At 66.3% G+C, this 9,327-nt stretch overlaps 3 protein-coding genes across 3 annotated transcripts; 1 reads left to right on the top strand and 2 right to left on the bottom strand.

Moving 5' to 3' along the window:
• Window positions 1–282: 282 nt before the first annotated feature.
• MNEG_10657 (hypothetical protein) lies at window positions 283–3,299 on the bottom strand (the record flags this gene model as incomplete). The annotated part of the gene is made up of 9 exons (XM_014040873.1): window positions 283–414; window positions 604–708; window positions 912–1,001; window positions 1,353–1,457; window positions 1,672–1,851; window positions 2,027–2,098; window positions 2,387–2,505; window positions 2,684–3,029; window positions 3,291–3,299. The coding sequence occupies 9 exons, from the start codon at window positions 3,297–3,299 to the stop codon at window positions 283–285; spliced, it is 1,158 nt and encodes a 385-aa protein (XP_013896327.1).
• A 1,424-nt stretch (window positions 3,300–4,723) lies between these two features.
• On the top strand, window positions 4,724–6,912 carry MNEG_10656 (hypothetical protein; the record flags this gene model as incomplete). The annotated part of the gene is made up of 4 exons (XM_014040872.1): window positions 4,724–5,496; window positions 5,700–5,804; window positions 6,081–6,195; window positions 6,370–6,912. 4 exons carry the CDS (start codon window positions 4,724–4,726, stop codon window positions 6,910–6,912), a joined length of 1,536 nt encoding a protein of 511 aa, XP_013896326.1.
• Window positions 6,913–7,845: 933 nt separating this feature from the next.
• On the bottom strand, window positions 7,846–9,246 carry MNEG_10655 (V-type H+-transporting ATPase subunit A; the record flags this gene model as incomplete). The annotated part of the gene is made up of 4 exons (XM_014040871.1): window positions 7,846–7,869; window positions 8,291–8,358; window positions 8,792–8,887; window positions 9,183–9,246. 4 exons carry the CDS (start codon window positions 9,244–9,246, stop codon window positions 7,846–7,848), a joined length of 252 nt encoding a protein of 83 aa, XP_013896325.1.
• Window positions 9,247–9,327: the final 81 nt, after the last annotated feature.

The following is a 9,327-nucleotide window of genomic DNA, read 5'->3' as shown; positions in this document are numbered from 1 at the left end:
TGGGGATTTGGGGTTGCGTCGCGCGCGCAGGGCGGGAAGATTGGGCGGTGGGCGGGCGGGCGGATGGATGGATGGGTGCGTGGGCTCTGCAGCGGTGGGTGGGGTCGGCCGGGCTGTGGGCTGCACGCCCCGTCGTGACTGCCAGCTGCCGGAAGGGCGCGGGCCCTGCTGCAGCCCCCGTCGCCAAGCCCGTCTCCCCGTGGAGGGGGGGGGGGGCGGACGCTGCTGGCCCCCCGGCTTCGCGGCACGCCCATGGCAGTCATTCCCGACGACGACCAAAATTCAGGCCCATGCAAACGTCTCTCGTTCCCCTGGGCGCACCATGGCGCAGAGCATGTCATCGTCGGCCGGCGCCCACAGGTGCGGCGTGCTGGTGCTGGCCTGGCGCGGCAGCGCCGCGCGGGGCGCGCCCGTCTGCGGTGGGCGGGAGAGGAGACGTTTCAGAGCGAGCGAGCGGCGCCAGGGCGGGCGGCCCCGCGGTGAGGCAGCTGCGAGCCGCAAACACTGGCCTGCCCCTCACCTTCTCAACATGAGGCACGCAGGCCCAAAAGGCGTGTGCACCCTGTCCCCTGTGCGGTGCAGCCCCGCGCGCCCCCCTCTCACCGGCAGCTGCACCCGCGCCACGCCGTCGCCCCGCGCCATGGCGCCCATCGCGCCCTGCCCGCCGCCCATCTTGAGCCGCTTGAAGTGCGGGTCGGCCGTCTGAGGCTGGGGGTGCGGCGTGCACGCACACACGCAACGCAATGCGATGAAGACGCCTTGGTGAGGCGGAACGACGCATTCGCTTGCAGTGGTTGCGTTGGCGCTTGACGCTTGCGGCAAAATGCCGGGGCTGTTGAGCGCGGGCAGGCATGCGTGAGACGGGGCCGCGCCAGGGCTGCGAGCAGCCACGGGGCATGGGGGTCGCTCACCGCTCGCGGCTGCGGCGGGCGCGCGCCGGGCGGCATCGCGCCCTGCTTCATGCCCATTACGTAATCCTCGTCCTCGTAGTCGCGGGCGGCCTGGATGAGTCAAAGAGGGCGGGAACGATTGGATGACGCGTGTTTGTATTATCTGAGTGTCCACTCGTGTACGCATGGCGCGCGCAGTTTGGAGGGTGCGCACGCGTGTTTTCATGCTCGCGCGTGCTGTGGCGTGGCAGCGCATGAGGTGCAATGGGCCCCCCTCCAACTTGGCGCATGCATCAAAAATCAGAACGTCGCAATGACACCCTTTGTCAGCAGCTGGGAGAAAATCGACCCGTTGAGACGAGGGCACGCAGGTACCCACGCCAAAAGCCACTCCCCGACCCAGCGCATCGCGAGGGTCTCCAGTGACCCATAGGGCGCCGCAGCCGCTGCTCTGCGCCGCACCTTGCGCTTCTTCTTGTCGCGCTGCGCAAACTGCTGCGCGCGCGCCGCCGCCGCGGCCGCTCCCATGGCGTCGCCGCCGTCGTGCTCCACGCCCCCGTGTACCGGCTGCGGCGCATCGAGGCGATGCGGGAGGAGAGGGGATGCTCGGGTACGCACGTGCGTGGCAGGAACAGTGGAAGCCCCCGCCGGCACGACCCAACCGGGTGCCGTGACCCGGACCCTGGCCTGCGCCGCTTGATCCGGCCACAGCAGGGGCCGCGCCGATCCACTCCCTGCACCCCGCTGCTGCGGGGCCCCCGCGCGCGCGGGCGTCTCGCACCATGGACCGCTGCCGCCGCATGGCGCCGCGCCGCGCGGCGTCCGCGTCGCCCGCCGCGCCCGCCGCCGCGCCGGCCGCCTCGCGCGCCTTGCGCTCCGCGGCCTCGGCCGCCAGCCAGGCCACCTCCAGATTTGCGTCCGCCCGGGCCTGCGCCTCCATGTGGCGAACCATCCGGTGGGCCTGCGGTAGCCCATTTTGTGTGTGTGGATTGGGACGTCAGGAGCCGGGGATCGAGTTTGCAGCGCATGCAATTGGCGAGGTGTGTCGCGTCAACACCGCAGCCCCCGCCGCGGAGGGCGCGCCGGTGGTACGCGCGCACAACCGGGCCGCCGCGCGTCTGTCGTGCGCGCCGCACCTCCTGCCACTGCATGTGCTCCACCAGGACTTGCGCCAGGTCCTCGTGGGCCCACATCGCCAGGTGGTCAGCCTGGGGTCCAGGGGGGGGGGCACATGATGCACGTGTGGCGCACCGGGCGGGAGGGGGTGAAGGTTTGCGGGGGCCAAGGTTAGGGGAGGGGCCAGGTTGCACCAGCCTCTGACATGCTTCCTCAGGTGTGCTGTGCAAAATCTGAAACTTGAAATTTGAATATCACCACGTACGCATCATACCCATGGTGTACGTGATGAGCGGTGGACAACGGCAGGATGGCCGGGATCCCACAACAGGGACCAGCACGCATGCGACCCCGCCCCAGTGCGGAGCGGCTGCGCGCACCTCCGCTCCCACCGAGCCGCTGCTGCTGCCGCCGCCGTTGACGCCCAGCGCGCCGCCCTCCTCCTGCTTGACCGCCCCCCCAGCCGCGCCCGCCTCCCCCAGGCCCGATAGCACCGCGTCTGCAGGGCAGGGGCGCCGCGGGGGGCCAAACAGCGATGAAAAAGCGCAACCAAAGTGTTGATACCAGGGGAGGGTCATGCCTCGGAGGACTCGCCTCCACCCTCGCACCAAGAGCCACGCCTTTTGGATAGCTGCGCCGGCTGAGCCCCCCCAGCCGCCGACTGGTCGGGCCCTCACCGTAAGCTTGCGCCGCCTCCGCCGCCTCCGCGGCAGCGATGTCTGCGCGCAGCGCCGCCTTTTCTTCGTCTGACAATGTCACCCTCTTGCCTGACACGAGGGATGGCTCCGGCGTCCCCGCGCCCTCCGCCGCTGCCGCCGCTGCTTTCTTAGCGCCACCGCCCCGCTTGCCGCCGCCCCGCGCGCCGCCGTGGCCGGCCGCAGCCTTGTGCGCCGCGGCAGCCGCCTTTTGCGCGGCCGCGGCGGCCTCCTGCGCCGCAGGCGCCAGGCGCTCAAGCCGCGCGCGGCCGGCGGCGGCCGCCTCCGTCGCAAACTTGAGCGCCGAGAGGCGGTGCCAGAGCCGCTCCTGTCGCATGCAACGGGCAGGCCAGGCATGGTCAGGGCCCCTGCTCTACCCAAGATACCCAACTAGGACCGCCGTGCACAGACGTCGCTTCTTGCGCCCGCCCCGTGTTGCCAGTCCCGACCTCGGTCACTGCACAAGATGCCTGCCGCCCTGCCACTGGCAATCCTATTTCGAGAAACCTCGAGGCCTGTACACATGTCGCCAATGCGAGGCGCGTGCACCCTGGCAACCTCCAGTTTGCGCGCCGCCACCCCAACCCACCTGGGCCATGTCATTCGCGAGCCACCTCGCCTCCCGCAGCAGATAATCATGGTGCGTCCACGCCCGCGGCGGGTCCTCCCAACGCGGCACAAAGCCCCAAGCCAGGTCGCGCCAGCGCGCCTGGGCCACGGGGGTGCCGGTTGTTTGCGGCGATGTGCTCGGGCGCGGAGCGCAGGGGCCGCATGTGCCGGGCTATCGGCACATGCGCCGGCGACAGGCAGCGGTGACGCGCCCTGGTTATGGCCCTCGCAGGACTCACCTGGATGGCGTTTGCCTTTTCCAAAAGCGCGTCTTCCTGGCGCCGGGCTGCCGCCGGGTCTGTGCTGGCGCCTGCATCGGCTGCCCCTGCCCCCGCTTGGCTCCCTGGTCCCAACGCCGCTGCCGCGGGTGCGCTGCTACCCGCTGCTGCTGCTGCGGCCGCGGCGGCCTCTGCTGCTGCCTGCGCAGCGGCAGCGGCCGCTGGGTGGTGCTGCGCTGCCTGCAGCAGTGGGGCGCGCGCCTCTGCCGTGGCCATGGCAGCGGCAGCTGCTGTCAGCCCTGCAGCGCCGCACTGCTATGGGTGCGGGTGTCGCCGCCTGCCCGGCGCCCCCCCCAAAGACGTGCGGACGAATCAGCGGCCCTGTGGTTGATCGGTCGAGAGGTAAGCAGGTGGCATCAGTCCCATGAGGGAGGCGCAGCCACGTGCGCCCTCCCCCTGCGCTTGTTCGCGCTTCTACACGTGGTAATGCTCTTATAATTTAGGACGAGCTTTTGAATGATGTAAGGGCTTGAACTTCATGCAACCAGGGCGCAGGAGCTGCGTCACCATTGTTGCAACATGCCTGCATTGTGTGCGGGTGCTCGCTGCTGCCTGCAGCACCAGCAAAGCAGCAGCAGCAGCAGGAAAACAGAAGCATGCGCGAAGACGGCTGCCATGCATGGGTCCAGCTGGCGTAAACAAGCTGCGGATCACGATTTGAACGCTCACTTGTGGGCCGCCTGCCATGCAGGGACAGTTGTGGGCCGCAAACTGCTGTCCCAGCACTGTGCTAGATCACGGCAAACCTCAGGATCCCGCAGAAAAACGATTGTGAAGATACATGCTACGAGACCAGAGGGGCGGAGGGCCGGCTTGAGGCCCAACCAGGGCAGGGAGGCAACATCTGTTCGTGTGGTGTGCTGCTGCTGCCCAAGGCAAACAGTCTAAATCACGTTATCGATACCCTTGAAAACCGCCACGCCACTCGCCCACCTCGTATCGGTCGGCTGGCGCGAAAAGTCGAGGTCAGATCATCAGCAAATTTGATCTTGCTTTTTTTGATGCCTTGTTTGGGGCCCGGCTGTTCTGTCGCTCCACCACACAGACGATATATATTTTATTATGCGCCGATATCTTGTGTCGCGCTCGCAGAACACAGTGTCGTGAGCTGCCCACTCGACAAGCGAGCCAGGGCATGGTCCAGCCCGTCCCTGACGACCTCGAAGGCAGACCTGTCCTCCGTGACCGTACTCTGACCAGCTCCAGCGAGCAGGCGCTTCTCGCTGACGCCGTCACTGTCATTGTGGCAGTGTGCAGCTTGCTGTCCGTCGCCGCTTCGCTTGTCCAGAGGCTGCAGAAGCTGCGCAAGCTTCGCGAGGCTCACAGGGGCTGCAGCGCAACAACCAGGTGGTGCTCCTGGTGGCGGCAGCAGCAGTCTTACAGCCCGGGCACCGACGCAGCCTCCAAGCAGCGCCCACCAGACCACGAGCAGCAGCAAAATCAGCCGTGCCAGCGCCAGCGCAAGCTCTTTAGCGTGCCTGCTCCGCCAGTGCCACCGCCCAGCAGGTGGCTCAGGGAGCAGGAGCAGGAGGAGGACCTGTATAGGCAGCGGGGACAGGGCGCAGACGGCGGCTCCGAGGACGACCTGCAGCCCCAGCCCTTGCCTGAAGGCCGCCAGGTCTGCAAGGACCAGGGACGACCGCAGCAGCAGCAGGAGCGGCAGCAGCAGCAGCAGCAGCAGCAGCAGCAGCAGGAAGAGGACGAGGGGCTGTGGCGGGCTTTTAGCTTCCGAGCACCGAGTTTTCGCCCAAGGCTTGCAGAGGACGAGGACGGGGAGGAAGAAGGGGAGCGCAGCGAGGAGCTTGCAGCGATGGCGGGCACCAACGGCTGGGGACGGCACCACGAAGAAGAACCCCTGCTGGCGGAGCAGCAGGAGGGGCTCGGCTGGGACCCCGAGCTGCTGCAGAGGTGGGCGGCGCGGCCAGCTGTGCAAACACTCCTGTGCGGCGTGTTTGCCGCAGCGCTCTCTCTCCACCATACAAACGCGCACACATGTGCATACATGCGCACACACGCATGGACACGCGGTGGGAACTGTTTGAAGCGCATGCGTGAGTTGCCGCTTGCGCATTCTCCCGGTTCTGCGCCTTGTCATGCGCATCCTCATGCAGCCCACACCTGCTGTGCAACCTTTCCAACAGGAGCGCGGCCATGCAGGCCGAAATCAGCAGCATCGAGGGGCTTCAGCGGTCGCCTCTCTACCGCGGCCACGTCAGGTGAGCAGTCGCCTGGGTGCCGCAATTCTGAGTGGAGACAGGCATGTGCACTAGGTGTTTGACAAGGGCTGTATGTGCCTGGCTGGTTTGGGGTCACACCGTGCATCCCTTGCTCACACCAGCACAAGCCCCTGCTTGCTACCACGCCTCATCCGCCGCGCTTTCGGTGACTCCCCCCCTTGTGTCAACTGCATATGGCCACACCCCCAATCTCACAAACCCATGACCCCACCGTTGCACTGCCCTGCCCGGTCCCGGCCCACCCACCCAACGCAGGTCCAAGGGCCTGACTCATGAGATGGCCACCGACCACCGCCTGCGCATCTACAGGGCCATGCGCCGGGCGGACCAGGATGGGTTCACTGCGCTGCTGACGAGAAAGGACATCACTGTGAGTGGCTGACGGGTCCATTGCGACTTCTTTCCTGTAATGGATGGATCGCCAGGTCTCAAGGGCCGACGCACAGGGGCCAAGCCAATCGATGCCGCAGTGGCCTGCTTATTGTGCTGCGCTGACTGCAGAGCGCTACTCGCTCTTCCCCCCTCGCCCCCTGGACGCCTGCAGGACTATGAGCAGCTGCCGCCCCGCCGCGTCTTTGCCGCGCTGGAGCCCGTTCTGTCCGCAGCAGCCATCGTCGGCCTGCTGCTGCTGCCGTCGGTCTCGGCCACGCTGTTCCCGCTGAGGAATTCCCTGGCGGTGGTGTGGCTGGCCGTGACCCTCTTTGCCGCATCCCGCGGCTCCGCCTCCGCGGCCGGCTGGCTGCTGGGCATCTTCGAGACCCGCGGGCCGCACCAGCTGCCCGCCAGCTTCTCGTGGGTGGTCTGGTGCTGCCTGCTGGACTGCGCCTTTGTCGTCGTGACCTTCGGGCTGGGCGCGCTGCCGAACGCCGTGTTCCGCTTGCTGTGGGGCCAGGGGGTGGTGGAGCGGCTGCTGGGGCTGGTTCCAGCCGTCGAGCGGTCCAAGCCCGCGCGCATCGCCGCCGCGCCACGGTCTGCGCGGCCTTCAAGCGCCGGCGGCGGCCGCGCGAGCGCGCGCGCCTCGCTCGGCGGCGCGGGCGGGAGCGTGCCGCCGCGCGGCGCGGCGATGACGCCGCGGCGGCTGGGGTAGCCTCGGGTTGGGCACCCTCGCGCCACGGTGACAGCCGCGGATAGCCCCTAGACCGCATTGGCGATGCGGCTGACTGGAATCGTGGGTGCATTTTTGCGGCATGGGGGCGCGGGCATCGTGGCTGCGCTGCTGCGGGGCTCTTGTGCGACTGCGCAGTTTGGACGGAATCTATGCAGCAGTGGTGTCCTGTTCTCGTGGCGCAAGGCGCGCCTATTTTGTTTGGCCTTCAGCTCCCAGCTCTCGATTTTGCATGCTCCGTCCCACCCATCAAGCATTGCGACAGCTCCGATACGATTATTCCCCGGCTCCCAAGCAGCAAGTGGCAAGTGGGGTTAGCAGGAAGGGCTGGCGGCGTTGGCTTTCAAACCGCTTGGCTGTCACACAGCGTGGTTTCTGTACTATCCGCCGCCAATTGCAACGGCGCGTGGTCCTGTGTGCCTGCTGCACATCTTCTGCACAGAAGACATGTGTTATGCACTGAACAGCGCTGCGAAGGAGCCACCAAGGACAAATGAGAACTGCTGGGTGTGTACAGCACAATCAAGTTCAGAAGCTGCAACGGGCCTGCCGATGTGTCTGAACCGCAAACCAAACAGCCCGTACGCTGCAAAACGAGCGTTACAGCTGGCCTCAACCAGGCGCAGCGGCCAGCAGGGCAACCAGCGAGCGGCTCGCCGTGCCGCGCCTCGCCGCGCCCACATTGCGTGGGTTGCATCACAAAATGCATGCATCACATCGCGGGACACAAGGAAACCCCTGCCCACGCGAAGCGCGGTGGCCCTGTCTTATGAACGTGCAAGAAGCCCAAGTCAAAGAAAAGCAAGAATTGTCCAAGGGAAACGTTGTCTCCTTCGCACCCTCGTCCCCACAGACGCCCGGCGGCCGCGTGTGGGAAGAGCCCAGTCTCCTGCCCAAGGCTGGCCCAGGCGCTCATCACCGGAACTCCTCCTCCAGGGCCTGCGTGACAAGGGGTGATGCGGGGTGGCAGTCGGTGTGTGGTGCAAAGTGATCAGCAGTGATGAGAAGTGTGATGGGGACGAGTGGCGGTACATGCGCCTAGCGCCTGGGTACCAGGCAATGGGCGCGTGGCGGCCCGCATATGCTGCCCCGTGCAGGCGGCCGCGGCTGCCGCCGCTGCTGCTGACATCCACGTGCATGCCAGCGCCAGCCGGCTCCCAGGAGGCGGCGGCCCGGCGGCCCGGCCCCCAAAGTGCGTGCTGCACGCCAGAACACCCTTACTCACACAGACACGCGCGCGCACACACACACACACACACACACACACACACACACACACACACACACACACGTGTGCCTGCACACACATGTGCACACCTAAGTGCAATCACACTCTCACACACGACCACGCCCCACTCACCCGGAACCTGTCCGTCAGCTCATCATGCACCGCCTTGAGCTTGGCCTTCACGGCCGCCTCCCCATCGGCTGTGGCGCCAAGAGATGGTATTTCAGGGGATAATGGTTGGGTGCATGGGTGGTTGGGTGGATTATGCGGGGGCGTGCCGGCAGGAGCAGAGGTGTTGGTTGCAGCTGAGCTGTCAAATGCAGGGCCAACTCCTGACGTGGCAGCCCTGCAGTGCATGATCAAAGCGAGCCCAACGATGCGCTTAGCGGCGAGGTTGCCTCAACGCCTTCGCAATGTGTGTACCCTCGCCCAAACCCCACTCAGAGCGCGCACACACACGCACGCTTTTGCTGCACACACACACACACACACACACACACACACACACACACACACACACACACACACACACACACACACACACACACACATGTGTGTGTGCGTGCGCGCACGCAAGAAATAGTGCAGGTACTCCATCGCTTTGTTTCCGTCGTCCTTCATCACGGCACCCACCTGGGTCCTCGAACTTCTGTGACGTGAGCTTGTAGAGGACGTCCCCCAGGCGCTGCTTGATCACGTTGAACGTGATCTTGGCGCCCTCCGCATTGCCTGGGTTTGTATGTGTGTGTGTGTGTGTGTGTGTGTGTGTGTGTGTGAGTGTGTGTGTGTGCAGGTGCGCGCAAGCATGTGCACAGAGAGGAGGGGCTTGAGAGGAGCACGAAGACGAGATGGCGAAGGTGGGGAGTGGGCGCAGGCGCGCAACAACACAAAGTTGCGGTGCTTGTGTGGGACAAATGGGGGCTGCAAGAGCCCCGCGCAAGACTCAAGCGCGCGGCCACCGCTGCTGAGCACGCCACTCGACCAGCCAACCGCGGCGTGTGTGCCCGGGCTGCGGAGGGCGCACCACTGGCGGTCTTCTCGACGGCGGCCGTGGCGAGCCTGTGGAAGGACGCGATGTTGCGCATCATCTCCACGCTCTTGTAGAAGGGGCAGTACTTGTCGTACTTGGTGAAGCTGTTCTGCTGCAGGTAGTCGTCCTTGATGTAGCT

Source organism: Monoraphidium neglectum, assembly GCF_000611645.1.
Source record: "Monoraphidium neglectum strain SAG 48.87 unplaced genomic scaffold scaffold02406, whole genome shotgun sequence".
Classification (NCBI taxonomy): domain Eukaryota; kingdom Viridiplantae; phylum Chlorophyta; class Chlorophyceae; order Sphaeropleales; family Selenastraceae; genus Monoraphidium; species Monoraphidium neglectum.
The sequence above is the reverse complement of the archived record's forward strand: the minus strand, read 5'-3'. Positions and strand labels throughout refer to the sequence as shown.